The following is a 20,073-nucleotide window of genomic DNA, read 5'->3' as shown; positions in this document are numbered from 1 at the left end:
ACACATTCTTGAAAAACAAATTTTAGGGCTGGGCTTTACCCTGCACCTAACAATCCAATGTGACTTCCTTAGTGTAGATTAGGAAAGACTATTCAATCCCACATAGACTATATTATATGTATGACTGATTTTTGCAGCGATTTTTGGTAGCTTGGATACATCATTACACGTCATTAGTCTGGATTTGAGGGAACATGAACAAACACGCATGTGTGCTGGAATGCAGCGAAATAATTTGGAATGACGTATACGTTCATAATTCTCGGTAATCTGAACTTTAAGGCACTCTAATGAACAGGTTGAGCTCTGTCAGATATGACCTCTGGCTGCTGGAAAACATCTGACAAGCATCTATTCAGCTGTGTGTGTACATTATTCATGTTAACACAGCCATCAGATACTATACGGGGAAGCTTACAGACTGATTTCTTCTGTTTTGTTTCCGAATATGAGATACACTGAAACGTCTGTGTTGAGATTTGATGACACTGGCTGATTGGTGCCTGTCATTATTATCAAGAGTCTACTGAAGATTGATAGATAGATAGATAGATATACTTTATTCATCCCGAAGGAAATTCAGTTTTCAGCAGTATCCACAGAGTACAAGAATCAAAAATAAAGAATAAATAAATCAAAAATAAAGAATAAAGATGACCCTCGAGATCTAAAGATCTAAGTACCAATGTGCAAAAAACCAATAAAACCAGTGTGCATTGATGTATACAATGTGCATAGATGAGGGCAATGTGCAAATTTACAGTATAAACAGATGATAAATAAATAAAATAATTGTTCAAAAAGATGTTCACTTCTCAAAGCTTTGAAATGAATGGAGGTCACAAATACAAGGATTTGCACAATTTAATCCTGAATTAATAAATAAAATAAAATAGGGATGTATACTGGTCTATCAATTTTTTACCCATCCCGAATAAATTACCAACACCTCATACATACTTTCAGTATTACCAGAGCTGAGGAGGCTCAGTTTTGACACAATCCCTCAAGTTTGACAAAGTATCGACTTCAACAAATACCTCCCTCCGGTCCAACCTGATCCAAGTGCACTCACCCTGTCCACCTTCATGATCTGAAACCTCTGAGAAATGTCGGCTGTGTTGGCGGGCAGCCGCGAGCGGCCCGAGACGAAGCGCATGAAGAGGACGCGCTCCTCGTTGGAGAACTCGTCCAGAGTCTGCCAGAACCACTGCACCAGGGAGTGCTGCTCGTCCACCTCGCGATAGCGCACCACCTTCTTCAGCACGTCGCAGCAGATCTCCGGCATGCCGCACACCATCTGCTCCAGCTGCTTGGCCGTCAGCAGGGAGAGCAGGGGCACAGGCACGATCCACGACATGCCTTCACGCACCGCTGCCACCTGAGAGACGAGGGCAAACACCGGTTGGCCTTGGTTTGTGTTCGCGGTTGATGCCAAATCTGCTCTTAACTCTGTTGGCTTGATCAGGCAAGCCGTGCTTCTGTAAATTAAATACACTCCTGCCATGTTACCTGCCCAGTTTGAATCGTATATGAGAGGAATCTATGAAACTAAAGAGCGGTATTGGATTTCACTCAATGCTTGGTAACCTGCAATGCTTCAGTGTGCCAGTATTATCAAGAGGATCAGGTTAGGCTGCTTACCTTGTAATATGAGAAGTGTGAAATGTGTATGTAATCTCATGCTGACATCACATCCGATTAAGTAATCCTTCATCACATTTGAACATGCAACTCATAGCAGAGCACCTATAACCTCCCTCAACCCTGACCGCACAGTTTTTACCTGCTACACCACCGGTCCTGCTGTGTGCCCACGGGTGAGCAGTGTTGATCTAGAGGGATGATGGGTAAGTAAGTGAAAATATCGGCCACTTCAGCTATAGAACAGTTGGCCTATTTATGCTATTTAAACTGCCCACTAAGGTTACGTTGAAAAAGACGCATTTTAAAAAAAGAAGCATTTAATCAATTTGGGTGATGAGATAGTGGATGTGACTTTTGTTGTGCAACAGTCAAGTGAAAAAATAGCCATAATAATAAATGAGTGCATAATGTGGTGCCTTGCAATGCCTCTGGGACAATACAGTGTTCATTTAAATCATATTTCAATGGACTGACACTGACACCAAGTACGCAACTTTTAAATACTGACTGACACTACTGAGTACTGATACTATTATTTACTGACGTAACATCCTTCTTTTCCCACCATTGAAGAAGTGCAGCTTTCTGTGTGCCAAAAATGGAGGAAATCAAGACAATTTTATGTGTTGATGGGGAGGTGAGGTGCCTGCGCAGAGCCAAAAGGATCCTAAAAGACAACAGCCACCCCAGCCACAGCCTGTTCACCCTGCTGCCGTCAGGCAAAAGATACAGAAGCATTCGCTGCCGTACCACCAGACTACAGAGCAGCTTCTTCCCTCAGGCTGTGAGACTACTAAATGCACCATCTGCACTCCTCCATGTTTAATAATTGTATTTTTTATACAATCAATCAATCAAGAGGGAACCACATTTTAATTTTATTATACAACCTAATGACCAATAAACTTCCTTGTATCCTTGTAATTTGCTTTTATATTTGACATGTTACTCAGAGTTTTTGTTAGCAGATATTAGTCTCGGGTATGTCTCTACCTTTCACTATTCCTCTCTGGAAAATGTCACTACATTGTATAAAAAGAAATAAAACTTAAAAATTTCATTAAAAAATAAAACAAAACAAGATCTGAATGACATTGTGAGGATTACAATTTACTTGAGGCTTGATTACTCACTTAAGCAACCTAAAATTTGGTGGATATATAGTACAGACAACTGTCATATAATGGAAACCCTCCTGTCAATCTATATCAATTACAGATTCTGACCTGGGTATCAATTATGTATAAATACAACACTATTTTCAACAGAAACAAAGCATGTAAAATGTAGTCTCTTCAGCTGTTGTGAAAATCCCAGTCATTCCTCAGCAGACACATCCAGAGAGCAGCAGAGAGCAGAGACTTACTTGTCGATCGATTTCGTGAAGCCTGTACTCAATAGCTCTGTCCACATACTCCTTCCTGTTGGAAAAAGTGAGGGGGATACTGTTTCCTCCTGGGATGATGGGTACCATCTTGCCGTCTGCACTCTGTCCAACAAAGGAATCCAGAGGAATCATCTGAAGACACACACACACACACACACACACACACACACACACACACACACACACACACACACACACACACACACACACACACAATTAATTGTCAATTTAATGCTAAGATACAGGTGTCCCATTTAAAAAAAATACAGTAAGTCTTTATGTCACTGTCAACTCTAGGTGTGCTTAGTGGACATTTTTTAGAAAAATTATTTCTACAAGTAAACATATTTTGCGTTTTGACTCATACAATGAAGCTTTTTATTTGAACAAAATCATGACACAACTGGTGCCTGCTCTATTCCAAAATCTGAAATTTATCTGTTCTTTCGTTCATAAGCCTGGCAAGCGACAAGCAATCATAATATCATGGCAATACATGTGTCAGCTAGCCAGACAGAATTCACACATCTACCATTTTCTTCAAAGCCTCAATTTCACACCAAAACCAGCAGAAAAAGACAGACAAGGAGTCTCTCTTTCTGTCTCCACCTCCCACACTCCCTCCTTTCATGCCAAAGCAGCAGATGCAGCCCCTTCCTCTCCTTCCTCCCCCTGGCTGAGAGAGCTGGCCATGGCAGTGTTGTGGCTCGGCTTCCAAGCCCCTTCCCTGCTCTACAAGGCTGGGCGCGGGGCCAAGTCTCCGCTAGGCAGGATACGCTGCATCAACAGAGGCCCTGGCATTCCAGCCGGCCTTGGCATTACAGTGCAGGGGTTTGTGTGAGGATGTTTGGACAGAAGAGGGGCTCCTGGACGCTTCTGCTTCCCTCTGGGCGAGCCAGCATATCTGCACTCTTGGGTGGGGTGGGAGGGGTTGTGTGCTCCATGCTGTGATTGTATCAATAATGGCCAAAGCCAAAATGAGCTGAGGTTTTATTAGCAGTGGAAGAGGAACAGCGAGCACCAGAGACAGGAGAAGAGGCAAATTATCCTCTTTTTCACAGCTGAGCTTGAGCTGTGATCGTCCAAATGAACTGATGATTATCCAGAGCCCCCCAGCACGGCTTACACCAGGGCTTCACAACGCTTCAAACACTTCTCCTGGCTTTTTGTTAGCCAGATTCATGATGATGTTCCATTTGTTCATTTAAAACTCAGCCTATATGCATAACAAGAATTTACAAGTAGCTGAGGGAGAAGACAGATTACAGAAAACAGGCTGGCTCACAAGACTGTGAGCACAGGGCTCTTGGTCCTGACTCACTGCTTATTAGCCATTTACCAGGAGGCGTGTGATTCGGATGAATCAAGCGTTCACATGCCTAGGAGAGGCAAACATGCTGCCCACAGTCAAAATAATTACTGTTAATGTTGACTTTGAAAAGTCTTTATTGTAACGTTGAATCCCAAGCTTAAGCCTAAGTGTAGGTGCAGTGTATTGTAGGTCTGGTCAGTGCCAAGAGAGGATACAGAAGGGTGCTGCTTCTGTGTAACTGTTATTTACCGCTGAGCCCCTTTGGGGGGAGGGGGGGGACTACCAGATTTCTCCTTTTCTCCACATTACAACCTATGTTACCATTCTGTATCAAACACTGTTCCCCTTCTCAGTGCTGTATGAGCCAATGTCTTATAAAAATAAACTCATTTAATTTCACCCAAGTCAAAGAAATCACTGAGATCAAAGTCTCTCTGTTTCTCACCTCATGGAAATTTTCCTCAGTGATGCCGCTGTCTTCAATGTGAAGAATGCTGTTGAGTGTCTGGACGTAGAGGAGATCCACTTCTTCCAGATCCTCCAGTGACAGTGGGATGCAGCAAAGCTGTTTCCACACCAGGGGGGCGAGGTGCAGGTCCAGGGGCTTCTTGGTACGGATGGCCACACCCATCAGGATGCCCAGAAACTTAAACTGGAGCAGGTGCTCATCCAGGCACGCGGATGGATTGAGGAGGAATCTAGAAGCGTGGGGGACACACAAATGTTGAACTACCTTACTTGACAGTTTCCAAGTATTTCCTTTACACTGACAACCGAGATAAAGCTGTCACTTATCATTAGTAAACTGACCACCTGTCCGAGCATGTGCAATTTTCAGAGTTCTTTTTCTCTAAAGTTATTGCGCATCTGCAGCTGACCATGAAAACTCTATAAAACTGGAAGGGGCAGCAGAAAGAGATGCACATGTGCATGAAATGCAAATGCTTATTCAAGAATCTTTGAAACATCCAGTATTTACAGGAAGCTAAACCTTTACTCTACGAGTTTGAATAAATGACTGGATGTCTATTTGGGGAAAAAAGGACAGATATCAGGCCCTATAGTTTATATATTGTGTATTAATCATTAGTAGTAATTAGAAATCTCCCAGCAGAAAAGAAAGTTTAAGACTGTATTTTCTCTGCTGCCATTAATAAGTGAGCCAGACCATAGAAAGTACTCACCTGTCCCTGTTGTAGCCCACCTCTGCTGTCGCGTTGGGGGAGGGGATGAGCAGGTCAACCACTCCTGTCTCCAACTCCTACAAACACACACACACACACACACACACACACACACACACACACGGAAAAACGTCATTAGTATCATACGACATCCAGTAAATTTCAGACTAGTTTAGAATATTAACAAACAAGTACAAATTGTGTGCAGTGCCATGACACATTTATGGCTATGACATACACATTAAAATCTGTTTATTTTGCAAAGTGATCTCATCTCTCTGGCTCTCTGATTTATCAGTTGCCTTCAATGGAGAATGTAGAAATGTAAGCAACAAACATGGTTTATAGCATATTAGGCACATACATAGAAGTAATGTTTAAATAACAGCATGTTTACAGACCAGACTATCATATATCTTTCAGTGAATAAATCTTATGTAATGCAGTGGTCCATGATAATAGATCAAAGAATGTCCTTGCACTGTGTAATGTTAGGAAATGCATTCATTTGCTTATGAGAAAAGGATTACAGGACTCCTGTCATTAGACACTGCTTAATAAAGAACTTGTATGACCATGTGACTGCCATATGACCAAGACAAATTGGTGCCACAGTGGTGGTAAACAGGAAGGATGTGCCAAATCTGTCAGGTTGGATAATAATGAGGGGAAAAAAAAGATATTATTTGCACCATCCACACTGAACCACAAGTGTAGAATTACCATGGCTGTCAAGGTAGTAACTTTTCTGGATCTGGGTTCTGGTACCAGAACTGAACTCACAACTGTTACACTTACATGCTAGAGGACGTTTGGGTAGCTAACAATAGTTGGATTAATATATAATGCATCTCTTTAAAATCTGTCAAAACTAACCCAGCTCTAAAGGGATTTCAGTTGCTAGGCTTGTAATCAACAGGAGAGAGCTGCATGTTTAGGGTTAGGGTTACACCCTTTAAGCCACAAGGAACTGATTAATTAATATGTCATGGTATCTCTATATGGCAGAGTTGTCCATACCTGACACATTTCTGTGATGGTATCATCAAAGACCCCTCCTGCATCATCAGCCCCCTCCCCTACCAGCTTGACTTTCCAGGCCCTGGACGGCAGTCGTAGGTCTGAGGCATTCAGCTTTACAACCTGACGGGCGATCTGGACAAATATGGGCTTACACTTACGCCCCCTGGAGAGAGGCAGAGATCAAGGAGAGAGGAGACGGTTGTTAGAAATAAGTGAAAAGGCAAAATGTAATGAAGCTATATGTCACAATTTCATGTTCAGAGGTCATTCATGGTCCAAGCAAATATATAATACTTCATGCCATTAGTAGATGCACTGCACTGAAGTTAGTTTTATAGTAGGCATGGCTAGCCAAACTGCCATTTGAAGAAAAAAACAAACAAAAAAACTGGGGATCAGGTTAGATTTTAGTAATGGTCCCAAGGTTCACGAAATCAGCCACAGCTGGCACTACTGTGATTATCTCAATTCACTGATTGTGTCCAGTCCACTTTCACAGCGAGTTTTCCAACCTTTATTCAGCAAGAACTGCAGGTGTACTGTGGTAATGGGTGAGAGGTTACACATGCATGCGCACACACACACACACACACACACACACACACACACACGGGGTCCAATGTAGTACTGACCGTGTGGAGATCCTCTTGACAGTTATCTGAGGCCCGTAGTTCTTGCCCTGCACCATGGTCTTGCCTATGGAGCGCACCATTGGCAGAGTGTAGACCCTCGGAGCCAGTAGTGGCCTCAACTGACCCTGGACAATCCCCCAAGTGCCAGCATTGTAGTGGGAGGTACAGCTCTGGAAAGTCAGTGTTGTATTTTCAATCATTACATAATGAGGTTAAAAAAGGAACCATATCACCATAATAAAAGATGTAAGCACCACTTGAGCCAATCAGTAACATAATGCCTCAGAAAGTTAAGCCAGTGGTGTAGCTGTTATGACCTTTCGAGATTAAAAGTTTGATGATTAATTATAGCACCACCATCAGGCCAAGCAGTGTAGGTGTAAATGCCAGATCTCATGTAGAACAGTCTTCACATGGCAGAATACTGTCAGCATCTTCTAAACTGTGTTCATTTAAGACAAAAACACTCCAAGCTGATATAAACAGTTAATACTGAAAATGTAACAGTTTGTTAATGCTGCTGCAAAAGACTGAATTCAGCATCACATTTTACAAATATCCATCTCATGTGTTGGACAAGCTGAAATTCAATTGGCAAAAATGGACACATCCAGCATATGCTTTTTTGCCTTTGCCATCAGGAGGTCATGACAGTGTGGATAACTGACAGAAAATGACACTGAATCCACATTTTTGCAAAGATTTAGGCTTTTAAAGGCAGTGGTCTTAAACTTTTGATCAGCTGATGAACAGCCTATTTCAGTTTAATGGTTACTCAATTTTTTTTTTTTTTTGTCTCACTCCCATTTCTTCTTTTTGCATTTTGAAGCTCTACTTAGAACCTTCGTAAGATCCAACAATGCAAAATGTAAATTCTAGCAATTTCTCAACTGGTCTTAAGATTTTGATCAGGAGTGTATAACAAACCCCTGTAAAAAAAAAAAAAAAAAAAAAAAAAAGGCTGAAAAGCTTTCAAAATCAGATGCTGAATAGCATCATGATGGCTAGTACTGTGAAAACAGAAATTATTAACAAATTAAAAGAGTTCTCAGAATGGTTTTATCTGACTGGGCTTGGGAAAAACGTGTGTGTATATGCACATTCCTTGTTTACCTGGTTGTTGGGGCTGAGGTTAAGCAGTCTCCACGAGGAGTACATGAGGTCAGAGAAGTGGTAGAGGAGGCGGAGACGGGCCCTCACTGCCTCAATGCTCACCTCTTTCAGACCACTGTACTGGGGAGGCACCACCACGGGCAGGCCCAGCTGGAGAGGCACCGACGAACCTGAGGAGCACAAGCATCAGGGTGAGAAAGTGCCTCATTAGCCAAGGAAGTTTGCATATATATGGAATCTGACTTGCAAGGTTGCTCCTTTGAACATAAAAACACACAGTTTTAAAAGCAATATGTTAAAAAATCCAAAAGGACACCAAGGGAATAAGTCAATTTTCTGGGAAGTACACAGACAAAGTAGTATATAAATAAATGAAAGAAAATGAAAATAAAATTAAAGAAATAAATATCTATACTGTGTCAAGAGATAATGTTTAGGTCTCCTTGTGTTTTGTGGCAGCTGCCAAGAGCAGCATCTTGCTTTCATATATCGATATCTATCGATCGATCGATAGATATCGATATATATGTATATATATTTTTTTTTTCTTATTGTTTTTTTTCCTCTCACATATTTTCCTATTTCCTACTACTACTGAATGCAAAACATGTTTTGGCCCATATAAGCCATTGCTGAAACAATAACTGGGACTAAAAGCAGGGCAGCTCTTGGACATTCACAATACATTAAATTCCTCAGCTTTTGTTCAGCAAACAATGACGGTATCTTGTCTCATAACAATGTGCTGTGCCTTGCTCTGGTATTCACTACATGTCCCAGCATAACTGTAGGAAATCTGACCCAAATGATAAAGTATCTACCCATTAGATGGCAGCAGCAAGGGGCACTGCCTGTGTCCCATGTGCAGAACAGTGTGGCTCTAACCTGGTGCTCTGGGGGGCACAGATGGAGCAGTCCATGCTGCGCTGTGGCAGCGCCCTGCAGAGATCTGGTGGATGTTCTTGCCCTGCAGGGCTGTCACCAGTGTAGGTTCTCTCACATGGTTTGTGTGGCCCAGACCCAGCTAGAAAACAATTGTATCTGTCAACAAACATACCCTCAAACATGGAACAATCTTCAGAACATATTACAGCTTAATGATTTGGTCTCCCTCGGAGAGTTCAAAGCTCTGATAAAAAAAACTGTGTTACTGAAGAGTGCAATTGCTATTGCTAAGCTGGATTTTGCTGTATGTGTCTGTTGTCCTTTGTCTGTTCTTAACGTGTTTTATTTCAGCATTTTTGTAACTCTGTAATGGTGTACTCTTCTTGGCCAGGTCTCCCTCGAAAAAGAGATTTTAATCTCAAGGGATTTCCTGGTTAAATAAAGGTTAAATAAAATAAATAAAAACACTTTGGATAGAAAAGCCAGTAAGAAAAGCAAATTGACTGAAAGAAAAAATTTACAGAAATCTACATTCTTGACTAAGAAACTACATCTACTTTATTCATTTTAAATAATCTTTTGCTTGATGTCATATTTTTAAATGTTGTCCCTGCAAATGGTCATTTTCACATTTCGCAGAGTGGAAGAAAACATGGAGGAGAAGCAAACATGCCTGAGCTAAGATTTTATAAATGACAGAGCAGTACTTTAAGATACCTATGAGCCACATGTTGATATGTTCAGATTTGAGGGAAACATTGCCATTTGAACTTCTGTTATGTTAATATGTTTTGTCTTCTAATAACTAACTACATAGGATTTGAATTTTTACATTTGAGGGAAAAAAAGCATCCAAGACTCTTTATGTAATAGCCTTAGCTTGGTAAAAGGGTGCTTTATGCCACAGCACTGTTTTCAAGTGACAGACTGGCTCTCTATCATAAAAAAAATGACCATTTGCAAATCACTGAAGATAGCAATCACATAATGGAGTTATTTCCTGTGGACGATAATAAGCTTATTTGATACTGATCAGCTGTAATAGAAGGTTGGACATGGGGAAATCACTTGATGAGAACCTCATAATGAGGACAGCACTATATGTGCACTAGAATAAAAAAAATTACAAAACAAATGATGAAATGCATTATGAACAATGAATACATTTTCTTTCAAATGTCCTACACAACCTACACTATATTGCCAAAAGTATTCGCTCATCTATCCAAATCATTGAATTCAGGTGTTCCAATCACTTCCATGACCACAGGTGTATAAAATCAAGCACCTAGGCATGCAGACTACTTCTACAAACATTTGTGAAAGAATGGGTCGCTCTCAGGAGCTCAGTGAATTCCAGCATGGTGCTGTAATAGTAATGTAATAGGATGCCACCTGTGCAGTAAGTCCAGTTGTGAAACTTCCTCGCTACTAAATATTCCACAATCAACTGTTAGTGGTACTATAACAAAGTAGAAGCGATTGGGAACGACAGCAACTCAGCCACGGAGTGGTAGGCCACGTAAAATCACAGAGCGGGGTCAGCGGATGCTGAGACGTATAGTGCGCAGAGGACGCCAACTTTCTGCAGAGTCAATAGCTTGAGACCTTTAAACTTCATGTGATCTTCAGATTAGCTCAAGAGCAGTACGCAGAGAGCTTCATGGAATGGGTTTCCATGGCCGAGCAGCTGCATCCAAGCCTTACATCACCAAGCACAATGCAAAGCATCGGATGCAGCGGTGTAAAGCACGCCACCACTGGCCTCTAGAGCAGTGGACACGTGTTCTCTGCAGTGACGAGTCACGCTTCTCCGTCTGGCAATCTGATGGACGAGTCTGGGTTTGGTGGTTGCCAAGAGAACGGTACTTGTCTGACTGCATTGTGCCAAGTGTAAAGTTTGGTGGAGGGGGGATTATGGTGTGGGGTTGTTTTTCGGACGTTGGGCTCGGCCCCTTAGTTCCAGTGAAAGGAACTCTTAATGCTTCAGCATACAAAGACATTTTGGACAATTTCATGCTCCCAACTTTGTGGGAACAGTTTGGAGATGGCCCTTCCTGTTCCAACACGACTGTGCACTAGTGCACAAAGCAAGGTCCATAAAGACACGGATAAGCGAGTTTGGTGTGGAAGAACTTGACTGGCCTGCACAGAGTCCTGACCTCAACCCGAGAGAACACCTTTGGGATGAATTAGAGTGGAGACTGCGAGCCAGGCCTTCTTGTCCAACATCAGTGTTTGACCTCACAAATGCACTTCTGGAAGAATGGTCAAAAATTCCCATAAACACACTCCTAAACCTTGTGGAAAGCCTTCCTAGAAGAGTTGAAGCTGTTATAGCTGCAAAGGATGGGCCCACATCATATTAAATCCTATGGTTTAAGAATGGGATGTCACTCATGTTCATATGTGTGTGAAGGCAGCCGAGCGAATACTTTTGGCAATATAGTGTATAAGTCTGGATATAATAAGACAAGTTCAATATTCATTTGTTGTGCGTTGGTATTACTTTCTTAAATACAACCTTGATTAAATATGTCAACAGCTTTCACCTCAGGTGAACCAGTTGCTAACTAAAAATAAAACCCTGATTGGGGCTTGAAAGCTCAGGAAAATCCCTGACATTATCTGCAAGCAGGATATCATTGTCAGATGAATCACTGGAATGAATCACCAGACCTCCCAAGATAAGACTGGTGCTGCCTGAAGAAGGTTATAGATAACACTTCTCCTGACGTCACTGACAATTTGCTTTTGGTGCTCCATGTGTTGCAGGATGACTGACAGCCTTGCAGGCAGTTCAGCTTTTCTGTGTGTGTGTGTGTGTGTGCTGGGTTACCTGTCCCTCTGAGTTACTGCCCCAAGTATAGACGTCTCCTGTGGAGGTGAGCACCAGGGTGTGTTCAGCCCCCACAGCGATATCCTGGACAAGGATTCCTGACAGAGCCGGCACCTGCTGGGGACGGTTGTGGTTCCGGGCTCGGCCCTCTGGCAAGCCTATCAGGCGGTCTTCAAACAGAAGGGGAAAAAACATTTTATTAACAACAGTAGCATTGTTAATAATAATGTTAGTAATGCTAACTGCACGACAAATCTTTGGGCAGTTCTATAGATCTGAGAAATAGACAAGCCTGTGAATATGAAAACATTCACTCCCCAAAAACCAAATCTACTCTCTATGATTCTGAATGTCTGTTCATCATTATATGCATATTCAGTTATAAGGTCAAAGATGTACACATTTAATGTAAAGCAAGTAAACCATGGCGTACCTTGGCCGAAAGTGAACACGTTGCCGTCTTTGGTTAGAGCCACAGAGAACTGTGTTCCACAAGCCACTTTCTTGATGCCGATTCCACAAAGCACATCCACTTTCTGGGAAATTCAACGTTTGAAGACTACATTACATGTATTCAAAAACAGGCTTGTATATAACAAGCTAAAGAGGTCAACATATCAATCTTAATGCAGCAAGCCTCTCAGTGCCATAGTGTATACCTGAGGAGAGGACTTGGCTGTGGAATTGCCAAGTCCCAGTTTGCCATAGTCTCCATCTCCAAAAGCCCAAACCATCATTCCATCAGCGGAGACAACCAGGGTATGGTTCAAACCACAAGCCACCTGAAGAAGACATATGAGTCAAATGATAAAGTAGTCCTCAGTCAGCTATTGCATCTAAGTCTGCAAATATCTAAGCTGTCAACATTAGAATACAAAACCAAAGGCTCAGTCTGTGGGTCTGAAAATACTAATGGTGCAATCATCTGAGAACCTCAGCAAAAACATCAACAGAGGTCTAATTTGCAAGAAGGTATCATTATAATAGCTCAATGCCAACACTCACACTAATAGTTGGAAAAAAGGTTGTATAGCCTTTCCTATTGCTGTTTGTAGACAATGCTTATTGTCCTACCTGTCCAACCTGGTAGCCCTCCAGAGCAGTGACCTTCTCTGGTAGCTTCTTGTTGGAGGTGTTTCCCAGGCCTAGTCTGCCATAATCACCGTTACCGAAGGTGAAAAGTTTCCCATCAGCAGTCACTACTGCTGAATGTTTGAACCCACAGGACATCTGGTAAAGGAAAGGAACAGATGATACTGTTTACACCCAAGCAAAGTTTTGATCATGCAGACCATCATTTAGGAAGCACCAAAAGGGGAATTTTCAAATCTTTGGCATAATCTTGCATTACTATTAGGTGTTCCAAACCCAAGTCATATGTCATCAATGTGACCGTTCATTTTGCCCTTTTACATTATCCCCTGCATTTGTAATATACTGTTGAGGTTCCTCAAGGGAGGCAGACTAACCTGCACCACCTCCTCTCCTTGCAGGGCCTCAATCTGTCTGGGTCGTCGCTGGCGGTCACTGTTCCCATGGCCCAGCTTGCCATAGTCCCCGTCCCCCCAGCTGAACACCTCGCCACTCTCCGTCAGAGCCATGGAGTGGCCGTCACTACCGCATGATGTCACCAACTGGGTCACCACAAAACCTGAGGGCCAGAGGGGATAACCAGGTTGTTCAGGTGGATGTATTTGGATACTTGTAATTAACAACAGCAGGTTCATCATCCATGGGAAAGATTACAGGCAACCAAACTTTTTATTAGATAATTTTTACTCAAGTACATTTTAAATTTACGTTTAAAAATTTGCTGTTTTTTAGTGAAGCAGATTTTCGTGGCAGTAATTTTACTTCTGCTCAAATAAAGTAATAAATCAATGTATCTACATTATGCCTACTGGGGTAAGATATGTTGGTGCAGACTAACTTGCAAACACAAATAAAATACAAACATATTTTTAATTAAATATGCAATGTAGTACATGTAGTACATAGAATATAGAATATAAAATATATGTAATAACAGTAAATTTCCAGCACCACCTTGAAGAGCTGAGATGACGGTGAGGACATGCAAGTCATCAGAGTTGCCCTGGCCCAGGCGGCCATAGCTGCCCTCCCCACAGGCCAGCACCGTCCCATTGGGCTGGATCACAAAGGTACAGTTCTGACCACACACCACCTAGTGGAGGGACAACAGGGGCAGAGGATGGTGAAAAGAGAGTAAGGAGACAAAGCGGAAACAGGTGGAGGGGATGAAAAGAAACAGGGCCAGTGGTAATGGACAACAAAAGGAGGGAGAGTCTCTCAATTCTACGTGTCACTCACTGCAAAAACTCAAAATCTTACCAAGATTATTTGTCTTATTTCCAGTCAAAAATGTCTTATTACTAGTCAAAATATCTCATTACACTTAAAATAAGACATGATCACCTCAGAAGTAACTTGTTTTAAGACAATTGTCTCTTGTTTCAAGTGAAAATTTGCTTGAAACAAGTGAAAATTTGCTTGTTTCATTGGCAAAATTTGTTTCTTGTTTCTAGCTAATTTTCACTTATTTCAAGTGAATTTTCACTTTTTCCACTGGCAAATTTTGCCAATGAAACAAGTGAAAATTGTCTAAAAACAGTTTACTTCTGAGGTGAGATATTTTGACTAGAAATAAGACATTTTTGACTTGAAATAAGACAATCTTGGTAAGATTTTGCGTTTTTGCAGTGCTGGAAATGCCCCCTGGTTGGGTAAAAAGCCTCTCTTCAGATGTGATTAGACTGATTAGAATATCCTTTTATAATACATACAAGAATTGGTCGTCTTTTCAAAACAATGGGTAGATGTAGTAACCAAACACATGACTGTGTCTGTGGTTGTTTATACCTGTTGTGCCTGAGAGAAGGATGGGGCAGTGGTTGGCACCAGGATGTTTCTGCCAGCCTCTGCCAACTGGCCATGCCGCCCGGCACCCCAGAGATAGACATCACACTTCCCTCCAAGGTGCCAGTCCTGTGACCATCCAACACACAAACACACACACACACACAAATAACATTTGTCAATCAGTAGTCAAAAAGTTGGTAAAAATGAATGTCGCCTGGTGAACCATTTACTGTGACTAATATCAAACAAGGTATGAATCTAATTACCTCAGGTCTAGATGTGGCCCAGGACATGATCTGTTCATCCATACCAGACACCCATTTACTATTATCCTGGACAGACAAATAAAAGGTTATGATGAAGTACAGTAAAGTATTAACAGTTAAAATACACCTGCACATGTGAGCAACTGAACAACCTCCCTCACCATGAGAAGAGCCATTTCATCTTTGGGCACAGGCTCCAGGTCAGGCACAGAGAAGGAGTCGGGGAAGGTGGCGCCCCGTGCCAGGGCCTCTGCTGCCTTGACTGTAGTCGAGAAGCAGTCCAGCCAAGCCCACTCACTGGCGCTCCAGATGGCTGTGCCAGACTCGGGTGGGCAGTGTCGGAGGTGAGGCGGCACAGGAGGGCGGCACAGGAGTTGGTCCAGGTGGAGGCCTACTGCCAGGGACGCCAGGCATTGCATGTAAGGGCTATGGACAAGCTGCTCCCCGCATACTACATGGGGCTGGAAGATGAGGCGGGAGGGAACTGTCAGTTAACAATAAGCACTGATGCCAATTAAATAATAACAAAATAAAAATCTCTTACTTAATAGATATCAATCTGTAAAGAAAATGTGACTTTTCAGCTTAGGTAGGGTTTCAGCTGAGTGGCAGACGCGATCTTATTTTATTTATTTATTTTTGTTAACTGTTTGCGGGTAATATAGCACTGTATTTGTTTGAGAATTTCCCAGTTTGGGATCAATAAAGTAAATCTATCTATCTATCTAGAGCTGGGAGTCTGCTCCTAGCAAACATGGGCCTGTCTGATCACAATAAATTATTGGGCATCTAAATTTATTTGTTGTAGCCTTTATGATAGCAGTTAGTCCTCTTGATTCTTGGTGACTCCTACCTTCCCTCTACCTTCTCTGTATCAGAGCTATAGGATCATGAGGGGGAAACTGTTCAGCAAGAGATCATCATCTGGGGGACGAATTAATTAATGCCAGCTTTGGTTCCCAGTCAAACTCCAGTCATCATCTTACAGGGATTTGATTCAGACAAACTTTTTCAGGCAAAGAACGGGTCGGCTTGAAAATGTGGCTAAAGTTAAGCTCTACTTTTCTGTATTTCTTTCCTTACAACTTGCTCATGCTCTTGGCGTATATTTAAGTTGCACAACTTAATACGAAATAAATTCAAAAACAAGTGGCTTTGCTTAAAAGAATAAGAATGCCTTTTCATTTTGTTAATTATGGGGAATGGAGTGGATAATTGATGTAGATAAAAACATCCAAAATCACTGGTATGGTCCTTTAAGCCTCTGTTCTGATTTGTTATAAGTTACTCTTTTCATGCTGTTACGCAACAGATATATCCATGGGCTAGTAGCAAGTAAAAAATCCTCCTACCTTCTCATAGACATATTGCTCCTGCAGCATGACAGGCAGTCTCTCCAGGAAGGCCCTCATACAGGGTGCCATGTTGAGACCAACCACACCCTGCTTCTTCAGAGCTGTGCGGCAAGTGGCCAACACATGGTTGGACGCCATGAACTCTGTGGAGCAGTTAACTACCAGCACATCCTGGAGTGTGGGACACACACACAGACACACACACAAAGACATACAGATGAAGCAGACTACCTTGTAGTTAAATAAATATTATTATATTACTGAGGAGGTCGCAGTCATGGATACATGAACCAAATGGGAAATCTGAGATTGTAAGAAGTGGTGAGAAGCTCAGTTTGGACAGTGACAGTCTTACCTTTGACCGGTTGGAGCACACAGAGACACCCACATCTGGGATCCAGACTATACTCTGAATGGCCCCTGTCCCAGCTACTACTGTCTGGAGCACAGAGCCATCCTGTTGGACGGACACACACACACACACACACACACACACACACACACACAGTGAATTGAGTGGAAAATTATATGTTTTGCCTATACATTGGTGGATCTGTGTGTCTATCTATAGTATGACCGTATGTCCCGTGTGTGTGTTGCCTCTGTGCATATTTATCCTCCATCTGTGTTTGTCTGTATTACCCGCAGGGACCAGATGTTCATGAGACCTCCTACTCCTCCAGATGCTAGGGCCAGGCCATCAGGGCTGAAAGCCACAGTCCTCACTGGGGTGATGTGGCCCTTGAGCTGGAAAACACAAAAGGCTCCCTCTTCTGACCACCGGGAACACTGTTGGCCAAACACGCACACACAGGTCAAAAGTAAGCAGAAGTAAGCAGAATATAGCAGTGTATTTGTTGAAATACATTGAGGATCTTGTCCAACGTATGTTCCTAGCATGTCTCCTAGACTTTGTGCATAACCATTTATAGATCATTTTTTACTCTATACATACATAGAGATCAGACAGTATATATAAAATTAGGATCAGAAATAAGCAGGGTCTCGAAGCAAAAAAATCCTCTAGGCACTTCATAAAATGCAAAAGAAATTAAAAAATCATGATGGTGGAGGATGAGGGATGCCTTCAGTAATTTTAAGCCCCTTTTTTGCAGTTCCCACTACAATAGATTTTTTTTTGTGGAACTGTTAAATATTTACACATGAATATAACTGATCAGGTGATCCTTCACAGTGCGATCTGAACAAGAAGAATAAGGCCATTCTTAAAGAAAGTACGTAACCTAATGAGGTAAAAATCTTAGAACCACATCGCCAGCAATATCAAAAAAAGGCAGCACTACATAAACTGCGATATCAATAAAACATAACACCTCAGCAGTGGAAGGAAAGATGAACTGCTCATTCTCCTCTGTAAAGCCTGCTACAGTTTTCAGCAGTGCACAATACATGTGTTGCATTATATATTGTAACTTACTGTAATATAAAAGAAATAATTTTAGCAGTTCAAAGTGAAAAAAATACACCTTACAGCAACTCCAAAGCTGTATTTATTATATTTAGACAGTGTATCATGTGTATTTGAAATACTTGTATTTGACATACATGTCTTAAAAATTTAAAAAATAAACAATAAACACAAGAGTTGTTTTAGAAGAATGATTAGATAGGGGAACTATAACCATTCAACACATTTAGTCTTCTGTGTATTGCAGTGATTTTTTTTTTTTTTTAATTCTAAGACCTATATTTCAAATACACGATACACTGTGTAAATAAGATAGCTTTGGAGTTTCTGTGAGGGTTATTTTCTCACTTTCACAGAGCTAGGCTAATGAATCCCATAGACTTCAAGTCTTTATGCTAAGCTAACATAAAATGATAACCATAGCAACCGAACCAAAAGGGTACTTTGCCCAAAACGTTGGAACATTGCTTTAAAGACCCCATAAAAGGACCCTGGTCTTGTACAAGTTTGTGCATCATCTCTTGTGGTTCACGGCTGCCACAAAAGCTTGGGCGGTCTGCAGCAAGCCTTTATCTTTGACTTAAATTAACATCACTTACATCTTTATACTTGTCTGAATCTCTCAACTTACAGTTGACATTAAGCCGGCTAACTGCATTTGTTCTTCACATTAGGTGTAGGAATGCATGTAGCTGTGTGAGAATGTTATTAGTAATATCATCAGTAACAGGACTAAAATAACATCAAACCTTGAATTTAGGCTTTGGTTCATTCTCCCACCATTCCTCTGAGCCAGAGGAGCTGGATTCTGGGAAGCTGGAGGTGTCTTGTGGAACCGTCCAGACTGATACCAGACCATTCTGGCAGCATCTGAAAACACAGAGCCACATAGTCATACACACACAAACACAACTTATATGTACAGGTTTGTAGATACATATGTGTGTGCATGTATTTGTGTGTATGTGTGTGTATATATGTAAGTCTAGATATGTACTTTTGCTAACGTTTATTTTTATTTTCCCCAATACAACGAAATTTCGTCTGACACGAAAATCAATCCATATAGCAGCTTGTGTGTGATCCTAGAAAGTGCTAAGAGTTAATCCTGCAAAGCGCCAGACTGGTAGCATGTTTTTCCATAATAGAAAATGCATTAATGTGTCGAAGCAATCCTGCGGCATGTGCTGTGGTCTTGCATGACCAGACATGAAGTTTAAACTCACAGTCACATATGTAAACCCACCAACACGCAGGAAATATTTCTTGTTTTTTTATGAGAATCAAATGGCCTTGCATTCACACCGTGCCAGGAGTAAGAATGCTTTGTTGAGACTGCAGCAGATCAAAAGTTATTTAAAGCCTTTCTTGTAATTCTGTAACAATAGTCTCTCTGTTCTGGGACTATGTCTCCCCTTGAAAATCCCACAGCAGAGCCTATAAATACCAAACACAATATATTGAGGGAAGCATCTATTTTGTTGTGGAATTTTGCTGAGAAGTGAATATTTTAGATGCGCTTGAAGGTCTGGATGTTGACCTTGCTTTGCTACATGTCCAGTATCTCTGCCCAAAATGTCTGTCTCAGCCTATCCACACAGACATCAAAGCTGTCAAGTACAAACAGATAATCTCACTTCTTTCATATATGTATAGTTTAGGTTATGATCCTGAAACTTCCTACACAGTACTTACTTTACTGATTGGTTGAGGCACTCACAATAGCAAGACTGGAGACTGTTTACCACTGGTACCTAATAACAAATCTATATTAAACTGTCCCCACAACTTTTCAATGAAATTCCCTTCCCCCCAAAATTTTACTTAGGTATACACTTTGCAGCAGTTGTAAATGGCCATAATGCAACAGTTGTAACACCTTAAGTAAAAAGAAAGCAGTTAGCATAATGTCACTATTGGGCAAATGAACTACCATGGAAACTATTATCCATGGCAACTAAAGGACTGTAGTTCAAGATAGCTTGTTGGACACTGAGTTGAGGAGAGCACTCACAATCTGGCACCCACTGTTCTTGGTAACTACTTTCATAATCTGCCATGATATTCTATGGGTGACACCACAAAAATATGACCATTAAATCTTACAGTTTATGCCCATAT

General features: G+C 41.5%; 1 protein-coding gene across 5 annotated transcripts in view; it reads right to left on the bottom strand.

The window, feature by feature from the left end:
* The window catches only part of herc1 (HECT and RLD domain containing E3 ubiquitin protein ligase family member 1), an 80,406-nt gene that overhangs the window by 807 nt on the left and 59,526 nt on the right, over positions 1–20,073 (bottom strand). For all 5 annotated transcript variants that reach the window (XM_030048083.1, XM_030048105.1, XM_030048090.1 and 2 more), the window contains exons 58-78: positions 18,702–18,822; positions 17,166–17,312; positions 16,879–16,980; positions 16,521–16,694; positions 15,330–15,629; positions 15,169–15,234; positions 14,903–15,028; positions 14,069–14,207; positions 13,492–13,673; positions 13,097–13,252; positions 12,682–12,804; positions 12,456–12,558; positions 12,023–12,192; positions 9,184–9,322; positions 8,299–8,468; positions 7,186–7,355; positions 6,551–6,716; positions 5,531–5,607; positions 4,792–5,044; positions 3,014–3,166; positions 1,076–1,381 (exon numbers count right to left, since the gene is read on the bottom strand). In XM_030048083.1, the coding sequence (XP_029903943.1) occupies positions 1,076–1,381; positions 3,014–3,166; positions 4,792–5,044; positions 5,531–5,607; positions 6,551–6,716; positions 7,186–7,355; positions 8,299–8,468; positions 9,184–9,322; positions 12,023–12,192; positions 12,456–12,558; positions 12,682–12,804; positions 13,097–13,252; positions 13,492–13,673; positions 14,069–14,207; positions 14,903–15,028; positions 15,169–15,234; positions 15,330–15,629; positions 16,521–16,694; positions 16,879–16,980; positions 17,166–17,312; positions 18,702–18,822 (3,343 nt within the window). The remainder of the gene's footprint in view (positions 1–1,075; positions 1,382–3,013; positions 3,167–4,791; positions 5,045–5,530; positions 5,608–6,550; positions 6,717–7,185; positions 7,356–8,298; positions 8,469–9,183; positions 9,323–12,022; positions 12,193–12,455; positions 12,559–12,681; positions 12,805–13,096; positions 13,253–13,491; positions 13,674–14,068; positions 14,208–14,902; positions 15,029–15,168; positions 15,235–15,329; positions 15,630–16,520; positions 16,695–16,878; positions 16,981–17,165; positions 17,313–18,701; positions 18,823–20,073) is intronic.

This window comes from Myripristis murdjan, chromosome 3 (genome assembly GCF_902150065.1).
Source record: "Myripristis murdjan chromosome 3, fMyrMur1.1, whole genome shotgun sequence".
In the NCBI taxonomy this organism is placed as follows: Eukaryota; Metazoa; Chordata; class Actinopteri; order Holocentriformes; family Holocentridae; genus Myripristis; species Myripristis murdjan.
Note: the sequence above shows the minus strand (reverse complement) of the source record. Positions and strands in the feature narration are given on the sequence as shown.